This window comes from Balaenoptera musculus, chromosome 19 (assembly GCF_009873245.2).
Source record: "Balaenoptera musculus isolate JJ_BM4_2016_0621 chromosome 19, mBalMus1.pri.v3, whole genome shotgun sequence".
Taxonomy (NCBI): Eukaryota; Metazoa; Chordata; class Mammalia; order Artiodactyla; family Balaenopteridae; genus Balaenoptera; species Balaenoptera musculus.
In genome coordinates, this window is record NC_045803.1 from 48,230,310 (window position 1) to 48,248,795 (window position 18,486).

Sequence of the window (18,486 nt, forward strand, 5' to 3'; positions counted from 1 at the left end):
TTTGTGTAACCTTAGTTTCAACATATTATGACCCACTATCAGAACACCTAAAATTCCACCAGGAAGAGAAAGATATTAGGAAGAATACTGAAAGGGAAATGCAGCAGGGAGGCCAATGCCATTCCTTCCCAGATGCCCGGTTACTGTGGACTACCAACTGCCTTCCCAAAGACTAGCCTTGTAGAAACTCTAGAGGGAAAGAAACATCAAGATATGGGACCTGGGAGAGGATGATGTGAACCGGGGTTGTGTATGACCGACGTGTGGTGCTGTGACTGATGGTGGAGGCTACAGGTCTGGCTGTGGGAGGATAAAATGGGAAATGAACTGTTGTAATTCTGTCTGCTTCTCCCCTAAACCCAGTGCTTTGTGGGCAATAGATGCCTGCTCCAGGCCCATCTATGACAGAGAGTACAGGAATCGTCGGGATAAACGGGTCTTGCAGAAATGTGCAGGTGAAGAACCAAGGAGGATAGAAAGACCATCTCCACAGTCCCACCCTGCCTTCCCAATGCCCATCTCCGGGGACTGCACAGCCTGGCCGAGACTCCTGCCTTCCAGAAAGCTCCATGGGCCAAGCTGGCTCCAGCAATTAGTCCCTGGGTTCTACTCCAGGATGGAGTCCTGAGCAGGGAGGATGAGATACAAAGACTCAGCTTCCTGAGAGGGGGTTTGCTGGGGTGCTGGCGGCCTGGAAAGGGAGCAGGAACACCTCCCCTTGGTGGGTGACGGGGACCACTGCAGCCCCACGTCACCCAGGCCACACAGGGAGACATGTGCAGACAGATACTTTTATTGGGGACTCTCAGGGTTGGGATGGCAGGAGCCCTGGGCTCAGTTGGCGGCCAGGATCTTTTGCACCCAGGGGATGAGTGCAGTAACACGGGCGTACACAGCAGGAGTTGATGTGGAACAGGTGCCACTGCCCCAGGACACGATGCCCACCAGGGTCCAGGCTCCATCCTTCTGGCAGACCAGGGGGCCACCAGAGTCACCCTGCAGGAGGAGATAGGACTTGTGTTCAAGCCTGAAAGGGAGTACCAGGGCCCTGGTGTGCCCGGACCTGGCAAGTCCAGGGGGTGCAGACAAAGCACAAGTGGGGACCCAGTGGTTGTGCACAAGAGACTCAGATCTGCTCAAATGGCAGCCCCAGCTCGGCCACCTACTCCTGGAGGGCCTGGGGCAGGTGGCTTATCCTCTCAGCCTCCTCATCATCTGTGAAATAGGCTGAAGCGTCCAGCTCGTGGGGTTGGTGTGAGATTAAATACCCCTGGGAAGCCCCACACCACACCTGGCCAGAGCCGGACCTCACCAGGGGCATCTGATAGGGCTGGTCCAGCCCTTCACTGGGGCACTGGGCAGGGCATGAAGTTAGACAGGTCATGGCAGAGAGGAGTGGGCCTCCTGGCCTGGCCAGGGGAGGCACGGTCAGTGAGGGCGGGCAGGGTGGCGGAGCCAGGCCGTACCATGCAGGAGGAGACGCCGCTGGCGCCCGCACAGATCATCACGTTGGTGATCTTGTTGCCCCAGTACTTCCTGCAGTCGGCGTTGGACAGAATGGGCAGGGTCGCCTGCTGCAGCTTGTCGGGGGTCTTGGGAGCTGCAAGGACAGAGGGCATGGGGTCAGGGCCCCTCATCCCACCAGCCCGCCCCTGGGGAGAAGAGACGAGGGGCCGCCTGAGCCCTGCCCTCCCCCTGCACGGTGCTCGTCTTCCTCCGTCACGATGATCGTGGACACCGAGCTTCGAGCCTTCCCTGACACCTTCAAAGAGTCTGGGACGCGGCTCCTCTGCGATTCCACACCAGGCAGCGGGGACTGTGCTTCCAGCAGTTGTTGCAACAAGTCCTGCCTCGGAGCCCCGTGTGCTCTGGGCCCTGCCGGCCACTGTGTGTGGGCGGAGGGGCCGGCCTTCCTCCCCAGGGAAGGGGATGGACGTCCTTCTGACTGGGGACACTGGAGGGGACCCCCGAGGGAGCACTTCCCTCCTGCTGCCCTTTCCCGGCTGCTTCTGTCCTGTTACGGGACCAGCCGGTGGGCCGTGGCCGGGGCAGAAGAACTCAGGACGCCGAGGAAGAACCTGCGGAGGGGGGGCACCTGGGCGCTCAGGCCCGAACCCGACCAGGACATTGGACTCCGGGCCCAGACTTCAGGGGCGCTGGACGCACCGCCCTCCTCAGTCTGGAGGGAAATCCGGGCTGTCCATCTCCTTGCAGGTTAGAGGGGGCGAGACTTGCTGGTACTTAGGTGTTTCTTCAGAAACTGTTTACATATATATTACTAACCCTCATTTTTATTCATGTCTGGTAGGGTTTTCATTAAGAGGGTTTTAAATAAAGAAATGGAAATATTGATGACTGTATAGGAATTTAGACCAAAACATTTAAAAAAGAGCCATACCTGTCCCACCTGGAGACTCCTGCGGCTCAGGCAGCCCCTACCCCGGACACGCCTCGTGGGTGGAAAGGCCACGGCCCACTCACCGTTGTACCGGGTCTTGCCCCAGCCCGTGGTGACGCACAGCATCCCGACAGGGAAGTCATCGTTGGCGCTGGGCAGGCACACGGGGGACACGGTCTCGGAGAAGCGCGCGGGCGTGGCCAGCTTCAGCAGGGTGATGTCGTTACGGACGGTGAGCATGTTGAACTTGGGGTTCTTGAAAACCTGCGGGTGGGGCCCAGAAAGACGAGGTGAGGCCCTGGGTTAAGTCGGGGATCTGCAGGTTTCAAGGAGACCAGCTCCTTTCCTGGCGATCCATTCAGCGGAAACAGACCCATTGGAGCCCGGAATGAGACTCCTGAGACCGGCCTCATCTGCACTTGGCTCCTGTCTCTCAAGCGGCCGAAGGGTCTTCGTCCCCCTGCCCCTGCCTGCAGCCCCGCGGCTGATCCCGGGCCGGCCCAGCAGGGCCTGGGCGTACCTTGGCGATCTTCAGGACCTGGATGTTCTCGGCGTCTGAGCCCTGGTCAAACTCCCCGGCCACCACCAGGTCAGAGGTTCTGGGGGAATCACATGGGGGTTGAGGACTGAGGATGTACCCTACTCCCCTCCCCCACCCCAGACTGGAGCCCGAAGCAGAACCCTGAGCCCGGGGCCTCACTTGACTCCGCAGTGGGCGGCGGTGACCACCCAGTCCTCGCTGATGAGGGAGCCCCCGCAGAAGTGGAAGCCGGTGCTGTCCTGGAGGAAGATGGGGAGGGTCAGCCCCGCCCGGACACCAGCAAAACCGATCTGGGCAGCAGCCCCCAGCTGGGCTGATACCCCAGTGCATTCTCCCACACGTGCGCAGAATCCCCTCTCACCTGCAGGGACACCTGCCAGGGCCAGGAGCCGGGGACAGCGTCCTCCCCATTGACGATCCTGGACAGGCCGCTCAGCACAGGGTCGATGGCAGGGACCCCGCAGCCTGAGGAGGGCGACGGGACGGGGAAGAAGGTTTGAGACCCGGAGCCAGTCTGCAGAAACCCTGGTTTGTAGCTCAGCTGCCCAGGCTGACTCAGGACCCTCTGCCACACTCCCCCGTCCTCCAAAAAACTTCTCCTGGTGCCTCCCACCTGTGGGCTCAAGGATCCCCACATACAGCCTGCTGACCCCAGTGTCCCATCCAGGGATGCAGAGGAACAGGGCTGCTCCCACCCAGGGCCACCCTGCCTGAAAGAGCAGAAAACAGGCTGAGTAATCAGACTGTCCTGCCTGGACTCCTAGGCCCACCCTTCCTTGCGGTGAAGCCTCAGACCCGTCACTGAATCCCTGATGCTCATTTTCCTCAGTAAACTGGGGAGCAAACAATCTCACCTCACAAGTCAAAGCTCACCCATTAGATTGGTGGGGCCTGGGGGTATGGAATTAAAATCTGATAACCCCAGACCCTGGGGAACCCAGAATTCTGGTAGCCGATGCGAGTATTATTTACACTGAATTCTCTATTCCCAGAGATTTCAGGAACTCTTCATTGTATAAAGTTTTAGTTAATTATTTAATAAAACGGGACTTTGATTCCACGCTGTAAAAGGACACATTGAGGAAACCGAAAACAAAGGACCTGAATTGTCACAAAACAATGAGAAAAGTCAGGTGTACTTAATGTGTCCATGACGCATTTGCTGTGTCAGGACCAGGTGAGTTCTCGGCACCTGTATACAGGTTTTACAATTTGGCCACAGTAAGGAAAGTTGGGCAGGTACAGCCCTTACGACCAGCCAGGCCACCCGGGGGTCATGCAGGCCTTGCTGCATGCCCAGATGGGCATCCTGCCCATGGGGACAGGGGTGTGCACCAGCCACTCACTGGAGGTTGTTACCACCAAAACATATGTCATCAACATAATCCACTTTTTTGTAATAGCAAGAAGATTAGAATATCAGCTGTGATGTATTCACACAGCTGAGTGTTTTACAGTGATTAAAGTGAACGAGCTGGGTCTTCATATTAACAGGGATAAATCTAAAACTACCCAGGTGGGAAAAGGCAGGTTATAAACCTGATGTAGCGGATAATACAGTTCATGTAAGTTTTTACAAATGTTATATACTGTGTTTATGGATTTATGAATGTGTAGTAAATTTGTAAAATCCCACACAGAAATGATACACAGTGAGCTCAGAATAGGGATCACCTTCCGAGGAGGAGAGGGGACTTCAGCCGCATCTGTTTTATGTTTTAAAAAGAAATACCTGAAGCAAATCTGGAAAAAGATAACATTTGCTAAATCCCAATGGAAGGTACGTGGATGTCATATTTTTTGTATTTTTCACTATTTCTTCTTCTTTTTTTAACAGAAAATGAAATGCTTAGCAAGTGCCCAGGACGGTAAATAAAAACCCCAGGTGGAGGTCGTAGGAGGGCTCCTGCTACCACACCCTTCTGGGCCCACAGCTCCCCAACTTGAGCCACTTCTGGGGCCTCAGATCTCCGTGCAGCCCAGACTGGCCTTTTCCACCCTTCCAGTGCAGGGTGTGAGGGCTCAGAAAGCTCCAGAAGGACCCCTCTCCTCCCTGCAGGCTAGATTGCCTGTCGGGGTGTGAGGCCCAAGGGAGCAGGGAAGGGGGCTCAGATCTCCCTCTTGGCCAGGCCCCCAGGTTGCTCCGGACAGAGCCCCTCAAGCCTCTGATGGGGGCCTGGCTGCGGTGCCCTTAGGGGCTCAGGGAACTACTCCTCAGCCCCCTCCCAGACCTGGCTGGCGCTCCCAGCCCCAGCACTCACCGAAGGCGGCCCCCACGAGGGCGAAGCAGGAGAGGAGCCAGAGAAAGGCCATGCTGCTGCCGTCAGGGAGACATGGGGCACCTGCCCCAGCGGCTCCTTTTACCTCCCCTGGGATCCCACAGGCCCAGCCCAGCCAGAGAGGCCTGAGAGCCACCCTCCTGTTACCCAGGAACCTCGGGCGATAAGCGGGGCCGGTGGGGGGGAACCGAGCCCCCCTCGAAGCCTGTACTGGCTCTCAGCCGGGGACATCTAGCCCCTGGGAAAAGGGCAGCTGCCCTGGCACAATGTCACCCAGGAACCCTGGCAACGCCCGGCATCTCCAGGACACCGCGGGCCAGGCCAGCATCCAGGCTGGGAGCTCAGGCCCTGCATAGCCCAGCTCTGCAACCAGAATGCAGGGCCGGGGGCTCTGCCACTCCCAGTGCACCAGGGAGGATTCCCAGCTCCTCAGTACAGGCAATCCCACCGTGGGGTCCAAAGAATCCCAGCTGGTCATCACTGGGGGCCTCGCGTTCTCAGCGAAGAGGGTTTTCAATGTGAGACTCATCTAAAAGTACAGTATCGGGATGGGACTTCCCTGGCGGCCCAGTGGTTAGGACTCCGTGCTTCCACTGCAGGGGGCACGGGTTCGATCCCTGGTCGGGGAGCTAAGATCCCACACGCTGTGATCCTACATGCCTCGCGGCACGGCAAATAAATAATTTTTTTTTTAAGTGCAGTATCATACAGAGATGCTGTGTCATCCAGAGGGTCACCTCGAAACCAGCCCAACCAAGCAGCTTCAGAGCCTGCATGAGGACACATGAGGCATGAAGGAATCGCCCCCATGGGTGGCCGTGGGTGGGTCACAGGCTGGCAAATATGCTGACTGGCTGTCCCTTATCTGCCGCTGAGCTCAACCAAATTCTCTTCTCCTGTGATAATTCTCAACTTAAGGAACTGGTCATTGCATAACGCTTGAGTTTCATACAAAATGGGGCTTTGATTTCACACCATCAAATGACACATGGAGAAAACAGAAAAACGATTTTAATTGTCACAGAACAATAAGAGGACAGATGTAGGTAATACACCGGTGATGCATTTGCCGTAAGTGGAGGCCAGAAGACTTCTCAGCACCATGGGCACAAGTTCCTTCTCTCCCCTGGGACAGCGCCTATCTGGACACCAGAGCACCCACAGGAACAGAGCACAGGGCACCCCTGCCCTCGTGGGTCCAAGACCCCAGTGAGAGACACAGACACGAAACAAACAAGAAAAGAACACAGCGAGTCTGAGAAACCTGGAGAGGGTCCGGAAAGCTGCTGCTCTGGACAATCCAGCCTGGGCCTCACCGCTGAGCCAGTTTGAGAAGGAAAATGTGCTGACTGGGTGAACTGCATCTACTTCCAAGGCCTCCGGGGCTCTGTGGTCACAGGGCCATGGTCATCTAGGCAGAAGTGGGTCAGAGCAAGCAGGACAGTGTCACAGGTCTTGATTTGGACTTGATTAGCTTTGAAGTTTTGTCTCTGAGTTGTAACTTTAGTTTTGTTTTTGAGTTGTAAATTTAGTTTTGTTTTAGAGTCATGCGTTCTCTGCAGGGGGATGTTCAAACTATTTAACCGCTGGTGAGCGGAAGCTCTGACCAGGGAGAACAGTGGCTTCGGCAGGGACTGGCCCGCGGAGGCCCTGAGCCCTGTTCTCTGGGGAAGGGCGGAGACAGCCAAATTTCAGGGGGCAAACAGACTGGGGCCAGCAGCTGCTTGGTAAGTGGGTCTGAAGCTTTTTGATATTTTAACAGACTGGATTCAGGCCAGGGACGTTAGCCCTGGCTTTGAGCATAAGGAATCCATATTGAATTCCAGGCCAAGGTAATTTATGTAAATATTAACATTTGCTGTTTTGTTTTGTTTTTCCTTCACTCATTCCAAGCAGGTAGCAAAGACATTTGTATTTTCCTTGCCTCGGGGACTTTTCCAGAGCAGAAAACGGAAGCAGCCTGAGGTCACTGGCTCTTGAGGTCTGTTGGGAAAGTAAACTCTGGGCGAGTAGAGTACAGGAGGGATATGGCCTTGGAGGGTATATCACAGGGGAGGGAGCGTTTCCCTGGCCCACAGAGATTGGTGCACATTTGCTGGTGTGTTTTTTACTTTGAACGATTCCTTTTTGCCCCACCCATCCCCTCATTCAAACCAGACCACGAGGTGAGTACTCCCTGGGAGCAGGGTGACCATCCTGTCACAAGGAGGGACAGCCTTTGCCACTCACCTAAAGCCATCTCCCCCTTCTTGTCCTCGTGGAGGGTTCCCCTGGAGGGTCACCCCACCCCAGCTCTGGGGGCGAGTGGGGGGAGAGCGCTGATGAACATAATCCCGTGGAGGCAAAGAGGTGAGGAGAAAGCCAGTGCTTCTCCTCCTGCGCTTTGGCTGAGTCCTCAGGGGATGCGGCGCTTGGCGCCTTGGCTGCCATCTTGAGACCAGAGAAGAAAGACCCTGACCAGAACCACACCATCGCCCGGTGCTGCGCGAAAGCCTACAACTGCGCACCTCCAGATCCCTGCCGTGTGAGAAAAGCAAACCACTGTTGTTTAGCCACTGTTAGCCACGTGTTCTATTACAAACAGCATCTTAAGTGATACAGAATAGCTGTAAGAATGGCTGTGGATGTCTTCCGTTTTCCCCTTCAGATCCACTCTCCATCCTTCTCCACCTTGCTGGCCTCCAGCAAGACTGACCCTCAGGGACGAGACTGCAGAACAGCTTCCCAGGCTCTCAGGCTTCCTGTTGGGGTCAGAGCCGGAGACGGGGCAGGAGAGAGAAGTCGGGTATTTCTTCTCTGGGCTCCCTCCCTGGGAGGCTGCCGGGGGCTGGCTGTCTCCCTCCGCAGAGGCCACGGACGCCTCGGCTCATTTCAGGTGGCCCTGTCTGCACAGCCACCCTTGCTGGGTTCCACAACTGCTCCCGCCGTGTCCCTTCAGCTCTAGGTGTGTCCCCATTGTTGCTAGAACCCTGTGCACCTCACTATCCTTTCTTGGTTCCCTAAACCCTGCCCACACCTTTGTAAAAACTCCCTTTATTCAAACTTTCCTCAAATAACCCAGTTTGAACGTGCCACCTTTTCTCAGGCACGACCATGACTGATACAGTAACTGTGGCCCGAGGACCACTGAACACGGGATTCTGGGATTGGTTAACTCACCCACTGGAGCGGTCCATGGACAACTTTGCCGGGGAAGATGAGACCTGGTGGCCCATGGCACGCAGTGGCATCACAATCACTCAAATTAACATGGGAGGCGGCAGAGGCAGAAATGCAGGTGGAAACAGGCCCTGGCGGTCACGTGGCTGGGGCACTAAGTTCCTACAGCATCAGTGGTGATCATAAGTATTGAGGAGTCACACAGATGGCCAATGAGCACATAAAAAAGTGATCAAAATCACCAGTCTTTAGGGAAATGCAAATCAAAACCACAGCGAGGTATCACTTCACACTCATTAGTTTGGTTAATATAAACAACAAAAAAAACAGAAATTAATAAGAATTGGAGAGGATGTGGAGATATTGGAACACTTGTGCACTGTTGATGAGAATGTAAAATGGTGCAGCCACTGTGGAAAACAATACGGTAATTCCTCAAAAAATTAAAAATAGATTTACCGTATGATCCCACAATTCCACTTCTGGGTATATATTCAAAAGAATTGAAAGCAGGGTCTCAAAATGATATTTGTACCCCCATGTTCATAGCAACACTATTTACAGTAGCTAAAACATGGAAGCAACCCAAGTGTCCATTGACTGAAGAATGAATAAACAAAATGTGGTATATATATATATATATATATATATATATATATATATATATATATATATACACACACACACACACACACACACAATGGAATATTATTCAGACCCAAAAAGAAAGAAAATTCTGACATATACTACATCATGGATGAACCTGGAGGACATTATGCCAAGTGAAATAAGCTAATCACAAAAAAACAAATACTGTATGATCCCACTTACATCAGGTACTTAGAATAGCCGAATTCAGTGCTAGTTGCCTGGGGCTGGGGGGAGACATTTCTCCAAAGAAGACATCCACATGGCCAATAGGCATATGAAAAGATGCACAACATCGATAATTATTAGAGAAATGCAAGTCAAAACTACAATGAGGTACCACCTCACACTGGTCAGAAAGGCCATCATTAAAAAGTCTACAAATAACAAATGCTGGAGAGGGTGTAGAGAAAAGGGAACCCTCCTACACTGTTGGTGAGAATGTAAATTGGTGCAGCCACTATGAAAAACAGTATGGAGGTTCCTCAGAAAACTAAAGATAGAATTTCCATATGATCCAGCAATCCCACTCCTGGGCATATATCCGGACAAAACTATAATTCAAAACGATATATGCACCTCTATGTTTATAGCAGCACTATTCACAATAGCCAAGACATGGAAACAACCTAAATGTCCACTGACAGATGAATGGGTAAAGAAGATGTGGTACATATACACAATGGAATATTACTCAGCCATAAAAAAGAACAAAATAATGCCATTTGCAGCAACATGGATGCAGCTAGAGATTATCATACTAAGTGAAATAAGTCAGAAAGAAAAAGACAAATAACTACCGTATGCTATCACTTATATGTGGAATCTAAAATATGCTGCAAATGAACCTATCTACAAAACAGAAGCAGACTCACAGACATAGAGAACAGACTTGTGGTCGCCAAGGGGGAGGGCGGGAGGGATGGAGTGGGAGTTTGGGGTTAGTAAATGCAAACTATTACATATAGAATGGATAAACAACAAGGTCCTACTGTATAACACAGGGAACTATATTCAGTATCCTGGGATAAACCATAATGGAAAGAATATAAAAAAAGAATGTATAGGGATTTCCCTGGTGGCACAGTGGTTAAGAATCCGCCTGCCAGTGCAGGGGACACAGGTTCGAGCCCTGGTCCGGGAAGATCCCACATGCCGTGGAGCAACTAAGCCCGTGCGCCACAACTACTGAGCCTGCGCTATAGAGCCCACGAGCCACAGCTACTGAGCCCGCATGCCACAACTACTGAAGCCCGCGCGCCTAGAGCCCATGCTCTGCAACAAGAGAAGCCACCACAATGAGAAGCCCACGCACCACAACAAAGAGCAGCCACAGCTCGCCACAACTAGAGAAAGCCCGTGTGCAGCAACGAAGACCCAACACGGCCATAAATTAATTAATTAATTAATTATTTTTTAAAAAGAATGCACATATGTGTATAACTGAGTCGCTTTGCTATACAGCAAAATTAACACAACATTGTAAATCAAATCTACTTCACTTAAAAAAATAAATATTAAAAAAAGATATTTGTACACCCATATTTATAGCAGTATTATTTACAGTAGCTAAAATGAGGAAGCAACCCAAGTATCCACTGACCAATGAATGAATAAACCAAATGTGGTATATATATAAACAATGGAGTATTATTCAGACCCAAAAAGGAAGAAAATTCTGACATATGCTACATCATGGATGAACCTGGAGGACATTATGCCAAGTGAAATAAGCTAATCACAAAAAGACAAATACTGTATGGTCCCACTTATACCAGGTACTGAGGATAGTCAATTCAACGCTAGTTGCCTGGGGCTGGGGGTAGGAGAGTTATAGATTAAATGGATATAGAGTTTCAGTTTTGCAAGATGAGAAGAGTTCTGGGGGGAGGGGCAATATAGGGGTAGAGGATTAAGAGGTACAAACTATTATGTATAAAATAAGTTCCATGGGGGATTTCCCTGGTGGTCCAGTGGTTAAGACTCCTCGCTCCCACTGCAGGGGGCACAGGTTCAATCCTTGGTCAGGGGAACTAAGACCCTCCCCCCATGCTGTGGTTGGGGGGGGAGAAAACAAAAAAGCTACAAGGACACATTGTACAACATGAGAAATACAACCAATATTTTACAATAACTATAAATGGAGTATAACCTTTAAAAATTGTGAATCACTATATTGTACACCTGTAACATACAATATTGTACATCAACTGAACTTCAATTAAAAAAGAGCTCTGGAGATGGATGGCGGTGATGGTTGCACAACAATATGAATGCACTTAGTACATTCCGAGCTGTCCACTTAAAAATGATTAAGATGGTAAATTATATATGATATGTATTTTAGCACAATTTTGAAAATTGAAAAAAAAACAGTGAGATATCCCTTCACACCTATAATTTTTTAAATGGAAAATAAGTTTTGGCAAGGTTGTGGAGAAACTGGAATCCTCATACATTACTGGTGGGAATGGAAAAACGATGCTGCAAGTGATGCTGCCTGACTCCCAGGCTATAGCAAGCTCTGAATAAACAGCCTCTACTCGTTCTCATTTGGGTGGTCTTCACTGATTTCCACAAAGGCCAAGCTCCTGTTGGCGGCCTCCCCCTTGCATATCGCCCTCCCCAGGGGCCGGGTAACCACTCTTGCGTTTCCAGGCCCACTGACCCTAGCCCTAAGCTGACCTGCACCTCCTTATGGTTTCCCTAAGCCCTGGCCACACCTTTAGAAACAGTCTCTTTGTTAAGACTCTCCAGTGAGACTCCTGGCAGAATACAGGATCGAAATTCAAATTTCATTCTCTAATAGAAAAATAAAGAAACCTACATTTCTTGCCTGCCTATGTTTAGGGCTGAGAATCAGTTCATTACAAGGAGCAAAAAGGGAGTGGGGTGGGGGAGGGGTAACAGCCCAAACGTCCTAGCCGGAGAATGGGTGCATAAAGTGTGGTGTGCTTATGAAGTGAAACGCCACTCAGCAATAAGAAGGAACACACTGCTGATACACAGAGGAACACAAGTGAATCGCAAAACCATTTGGTGGAGTGAAAGAATCCAGACACAAAGACAGCATACTGTATGGTGGGGGTGATAATATTTTATATCTTGGTTATGGCGTTTGTTACACTATGGTATGTATATGTCAAAATTTATCCGTCTCTTCACTTAAGATCTGTGCATTTCACCATGTGTAAATTATACTTCAATATATCTTATTTTAGTAAAACAGAGGGTTGGGATTTGACCCCCTCAGTGGCACGACTTCAAGAGGAGTAGCTCCTTCATCTAAGAAAACTGACTTCTGAGTTCCTGCCTCGAGGAAGATGGCAGTCTCAGAGATGCGGGTCCTGGAGGGACGCATGCGCACTGTCCCGCCGCCCAGTCAGGACCTGGAACCCTGACACAACACCACCCCCAAGGCCAAATCCCAGGAGGTGGCTGGGCAGGGATTGGATTAGGGCCCCCTGCCCCCAGCAAAGCTCTTTCCCCAAACCCAGGCTGCCTGGGAGAGAGCCGCCCCCATGAGGGTCCCCGTGCATTGGGTCATCTCCTGAGTGACTTTCTTTGAGCTACACCTGTTCGTGGGCTGCTTTCAGCACTGCCCATTAAACACACTAGACGCCACATACCTGCAACGAGGTAACAGGTGCAGAGTGAAGGTTTTCTGACGTGGCAGACAACCCGCGAACAAGGCTGTACCTGCTCCCTGGGAGTTTGCATGAGCAGAGATGGCTGGGCTCCAGGGTTCTAGAGATGAGGCAGGGTTCCGAACCCGAGGATGGGAGAGAAAAGTATCAGCGACAAAGTGAACCCAGGAAAATGTTCTTTACTGTAAACCTGATTGGCTAAACAACTTCTGGGTCCAGAGATCCATCGACTCATCCATGGCCTCTGATTGATGCCTGCTTTGCCGCTGGCCAGTCATAGTCAAGGCTGAACTGCTGCCTACAAGGAGGCGCTCACGGCCAGGGCCGGGGCCGGAAGGGCGGTGGGCCTTCTAAAGGGAGGGAACAGAGAGCGCAAAGGCCTAGAGGCAGGAAGTTCAGGGCCCGGCGTTTTGGAGAATGGGGGGCACCTAACACTCTGCGCTTACGCGTTTTTCCTCGGGGCCGGGGGTCTGCGGAGTGCGCAGTCTCTCGGGTCGATACGCCAGGCGAGGGGGCGGGGCGGGTGGAGGTCCGCGCGCCCGGCGGCCGCCAGCTTTGGCCCCGCCCCCAGCAGGAGTCGAGCACCTGCGGGGGCCGCCTTCCCCCCCCCCCCACCCGCAGCTGCGCGAGTTCCCAGGTCTCTGGCAACCGTGAGCAGGGGGCGCTGGGCGGGCAGGACCCGGGCCAGCTGTCGGCTCCCAAGGCCACAACCACGGGTGGGTTCGAGCCGCCGCGTGCCCTCCCTCACCGGCCACGCCCCTCCCCCACTCAGGCCCGGCGGCTGCCACCTCGCATCTTGGCAGCCACTCGGGACAGCCCTGTACCTTCACCAGGGCCTTCCTCAGTCGGCCCCTTGGCCTCTCCGCCCTGCCTCGTGGCCTTTCGGCTCTTGGTGCCACCCAAGCTCCCTCCACCAGGCCTTTGCCCTCCCTGTTCCCTCTCCCTGGACACCGTCTCCACCCAGATAGTTTGGCAGACTCTTAGGTCGCAACTTAATGTCCCCTTCGGAGTGAGGCCCTCCTGCCTCGGTATTAATAATAATAATAATAATAACAATGATAATGATAACTCCTTAGCTGGTAGTAATGTATATTTTACTTTTTTTTTTTTTTTTTAACTCTTTTCCATAAACTCCCTACCCCTTTCCCACCTAAGCTTGTAAGGCAGGAATTTGTGTTTCTTTCTTTCGTTTGTTCTGTTCCAGCAGGGGCCTGGTAAGCGCTGGTTGATAGGATGGATGGAATTGCACAAGTGGTGGGTTTCATACAGATGGGGCCACACTCTGCATCCTGTTTCGTGGCCTGCTTTCCCACCTGGTGCACTGTGGCCATCCCTCCTTGTCATTGGCAGTCTTCTAGAACGCACAAAGGGACCCCACAGGCGAGTCAAGAAGAAGTACCAGGTCCGACCAGCGTGGACTGTGTTAGGTCTGGTCCCAGCACACTCAGTATGGACTGTGCCCTTTCATAAAGCGGGACCCTTGCTCTAAGGATCCCCATTTTACATATTTAGAAATGGGATGAGAGAGGGTAACTTGCCCGAGGCCCCACAGCTGTTTTGTGCTGAAACCTGTTACCCACCACACTACAATCATCAATGCAATGGAAATTAAAAATAGCCATAAGATATCGTTTTACCTATGTGTTTTGGGGTACTTGCCCTGTGCCTGGCAGTCTCACCTTCAAATTTCTCCCTCCCCAGTTTCCCAGTTGCTGGGAAAGGGCCCGGCTGCCCACCCGAAAGAGGCCTCCTTGCCCCCTGCTTTCCCGCCTGGTGTAGCGTCCAGAAGCTCTTGCTGGGATGATAGCAGAGGCCCCCTGGCTGGCCCTGGGCCCAGTCCTGCACCTGAATGCCATGTACTCAATTCCAAGGGCAGGACGCCTGGGTGGAGGGGCCTGGCTCCACGTGAACGGGCAGTGGGCGGCTTGCCCTCTGAACCAGCCCACGTGACTGCCACTGATACTGAACTGAGCCATTGAGCCTTCTTGGCCATCCTAAGACTAGGGGAGCATCCTCAGCCCACTGGTCACCTGTGCCCTCACCATGCTTTGGTCCCTGCCCCTCCCCCTACTTGACCACACTGCCCATGGGGTTTTGAACAACTGCAGACCAACTAAATTACTTGTCCAAGGTCCTCCAGACCATGAGAGACTTGGCTGGGGCTCAAATCCGGCCCAGGCCTGGCTGCTGCCCGCAGGGCCCCTCTAGAGGTAGGGCCTGGAGGAGGAAACCTGAATGTCCCCTTCCCCTTAGCTGTGGGTGGAGGGCCACCTTGTTTGGCACCAACTTTGCCCTAGATCCTGGCCCCAGCTGCTGCCATCCCAGGCCCTGATGCCAGCCCTGCTCGGGCATATCCTGCCCACTGGGACACATGCCCAGGAAAGGGATTATCACCTCAAGGTCTTCAGATAACAGCCTGGCGCACAAGGATATAATGGGGAGCCCTCCAGGCAGGCGTCCTACACCTCCCTGACTGCGGCACCATGACCTTCCTCTGGCTTCTCTCCTGCTGCGCCCTCCTGGGCACGGCCTTTGGTGAGCACCAGGGCAGGCAGAGGCCGGGAAGGCTGTCTACCCTTCCACCAACTGCTGGAAGGGGTGCTGGCCCCACCAACGCCAAGGCCAGCAAGGAACAGCGGGGTCCCTGCTCCCAGTTCAGTTGTGCGTGGTGGTGTGAGCCTGAGCGAGTCTTTCGCCCTCTCTGAGCCTCACCAGCTCCATCTCTACGATGAGGATGCTGGGAGGACTGGACCAGACCAGCCAGCGTGAGGCCCCCGGGGCGGAGGTAGACTTTCCTGGGGCCTCGCATCATGTGCAAGGAGGGGGAGCAATTCCAGAGGGACAGAAGGCTCTGTGAATGGTTGGTGGCTCCCAAGCAGGCTCAGATGATGAGCAAGTGTGGCTTGGCCCCCATCAGCCCTTGCATGCCCTTGAACCAGCCCTCTTAAACTTTTAAACTTTTGTTCACTGTGTGCCAGGAACTGAGCGAGTTCCTGCTTTGCCTGCTTTGTCTGCTAAGGCAAAGCATCTTTCATCCTTATTATACCAACTCTGTGAGGTTAGCGACTGTAAGATCCCCATTTTGCTGGTGGGAAAATTGAGACTCAGAGTGGTGAAGGTAGGCAGTGATAGGGCCTCCCAGCCCAGGCTTTGGCCCTGCCACCACCTCAAGCTCAGCCTGTGGGGCTTGTCTGGGCTGGAGCACATGTCAGCCTAAAGTGTCCCTGGAGTATTCCTGGGGCGGTGAGTCCTGGGTGGTACCCTGGCCTCCACCCCTCCCTCACTCCATACTTCCACCCTCAGGCTGCGGGGTCCCTGCCATCGACCCTGTGCTGAGCGGCCTGTCCAAGATCGTCAATGGGGAGGACGCTGTCCCCGGCTCCTGGCCCTGGCAGGTGTCCCTGCAGGTGAGGGGGGAATTCTGCACACGAGTAGGGGGATGCACTGGGGTATCAGCCCAGCTGGGGGCTGCTGCCCGGATCGGTTTTGCTGGTGTCTGGGCGGGGCTGACCCTCCCCATCTTCCTCCAGGACAGCACCGGCTTCCACTTCTGCGGGGGCTCCCTCATCAGCGAGGACTGGGTGGTCACCGCCTCCCACTGCGGGGTCAAGTGAGAGCCCGGGGTCCCCAAGAAACCCCTTGGGGTGGTTTCCTCCAGCACTGAGGACTTGCCCTTTAACGCCTTCATTTCCCAGTTTCTTATTTGGAAATGTGTAGCAAACCCAGGTCCTTCCAGTGTCCTAGGGGTCCCTGGGAAAACACATGGCGGGCTGTAGGCCCAGATGAGATTCTGAGCTTCCATCTCTGATCGACACCACAGCCGTGTGTGCAGACACACAAAGACACGCATGCACATTACGCCTGCACACGCGTGCACTCACACACATAAGCACCCTGCACCCCAAATGCCCCCGTCACGGCAGGAACCACTCCTTTCTCTGGCCCTCTCCAGAACCTCCCATCTGGTCGTGGCCGGGGAGTTTGACCAGGGCTCAGACGCCGAGGACATCCAGGTGTTGAAGATTGCCAAGGTATGGCAGCCCCCGGGGTCCAGGTGTGACCCCAGGCAGGGTGGGCCCTCGGGAGTGTGCATCCCAGGCTAACCCCCAGGGCCCCAGCTCCTCCCAGTCACCCCAATACCCCGTCATGATGGGGCAAAGCAGAAAGCAGGGTGTGCAAGGCTCCATGAGGGGAAGGTCTGCACCCTGGGCCTGGGCCTCGGGCTCCTGGGGCCATGGAAGGAGCTGCCGAGTTGAACAGGCCATTGTCCACGGAGGAGCACTGAGGCCGTGAGGGGTAGCCTGGCGCCAGGTTCTGCCCCGGTCGGCTTCTTCCCAGACCCCAAAGGCAGCTGTCTGGCCCTGCCCCACAGGTTTTCAAGAACCCCAGGTACAACATGTTCAGCAACAACAACGACATCACCCTGCTGAAGCTGGCCACGCCTGCGCGCTTCTCCAAGACCGTGTCCGCCGTGTGCCTGCCCAGAGCTAACGATAACTTCCCCGCCGGGATGCTGTGCGTCACGACCGGCTGGGGCCTGACCAAACACACCAGTGAGTGATGAGAGACCAGTGGCTGGCCAGGTGGGAGGTGGGGGCAGCAGTCACTAACCCCCCACCCTGCCCTTCCAGATGCCAACACCCCCGACAGGCTGCAGCAGGCGACTCTGCCCCTCCTGTCCAACGCCAGCTGCAAGAAATACTGGGGCAGCAAGATCACCAACAGCATGGTCTGCGCCGGCGCCAGCGGCGTCTCCTCCTGCATGGTATGGCCTCCCAGGCTCCCTTCCCTCCCAGCCTGGGGTGGGTTCAGGCTAAAGCCCAGGCCAAGGGCTGGGGCAAAGAGAGAGGAAATGCAAGTAGCAGGCCGACCTCTTTCTAGGGCCTGCCACTCTCTCCCTGGGCATTCCTGCCTGAGTGGTTGGGAAGACAGGGCTCCTGGAGGGTCATCAGTGACCTCAGCAGAGAGGTGCCAGAGCAAGGGGCTCTGTTCTCAGAGCTGCCATACGGCAAGATTCCACTAATAGCAAAGTCTGAGTAATGGCACCTCCTGGAATTGTGCAGTGCACAGCCTGGGGAGCAGAGCATGGTGGCCCAGAAGGGCTCCAGAAGGGGTCTGGCAGCCCTTCCTCCCTCACAGTAGCCCCACGGCCAGCACCACCCATGCTTTCCTCCTATCAATCAAACCTGCTCCATTGAGCCTCTGTTATAGGACCCCACCCCAGGGGGTGGCCCAGACTTCCAGGGGCACAAACCACAGGAGCTGCTGAAGTTTCTTTTATAATCCTTCTCATATGCATGTTTTGAGCTTCTGCTGGCTATCGGGCCTGGGACTGGGCTCTGGGAACAACGTTCAGGGGCCTCTGGGCCAGGCCACCTGGGCTGCCAGATCCAAGCCCCCTCCTCCCTGTCCTGCAGGGCGACTCTGGTGGCCCCCTGGTCTGCCGGAAGAAGGGAGCCTGGACCCTGGTGGGCATTGTGTCCTGGGGCAGCGGCACCTGCTCCACCTCCAGCCCCGGCGTGTATGCCCGCGTCACTGCACTCATCCCCTGGGTGCAGCAGATCCTGGCAGCCAACTGACGACCAGGCTTCACCCTGGCCTCCCTGCTGACCTTGCTTCCACAAAGCCTCAATAAACCAGTGGAAGATATGCTGATGGTGTCTGTGACCTGTTTTGGGGCTTCTGAGAGTTCACTCTGCTCCTGAATTTGGACCTTCACTGAACCAGGTGTCCGGGAGGGCCCCTCCTTAGTCCACCTCCCAAGAGTGGCCAGGAAGGGCACAGGCAGATAAAGGGGAACCTTGGCCCCCACCT

General features: G+C 54.0%; 2 protein-coding genes across 2 annotated transcripts; one reads left to right on the forward strand and one right to left on the reverse strand.

Annotated features, from left to right (window-relative positions):
• Positions 1-774: 774 nt before the first annotated feature.
• On the reverse strand, positions 775-5,262 carry LOC118885308 (chymotrypsinogen B). Its single transcript, XM_036833929.1, has 7 exons — positions 5,201-5,262; positions 3,301-3,404; positions 3,099-3,178; positions 2,919-2,997; positions 2,482-2,662; positions 1,467-1,600; positions 775-996 (listed from the first exon to the last, which is right to left on the reverse strand). The coding sequence occupies exons 1-7, from the start codon at positions 5,250-5,252 to the stop codon at positions 835-837; spliced, it is 792 nt and encodes a 263-aa protein (XP_036689824.1). The 5' UTR covers positions 5,253-5,262; the 3' UTR covers positions 775-834.
• Positions 5,263-15,147: 9,885 nt separating this feature from the next.
• On the forward strand, positions 15,148-18,251 carry LOC118885609 (chymotrypsinogen 2). The gene is made up of 7 exons (XM_036834414.1): positions 15,148-15,207; positions 15,976-16,079; positions 16,203-16,282; positions 16,625-16,703; positions 17,045-17,225; positions 17,304-17,437; positions 18,090-18,251. The coding sequence occupies exons 1-7, from the start codon at positions 15,156-15,158 to the stop codon at positions 18,249-18,251; spliced, it is 792 nt and encodes a 263-aa protein (XP_036690309.1). The 5' UTR covers positions 15,148-15,155.
• Positions 18,252-18,486: the final 235 nt, after the last annotated feature.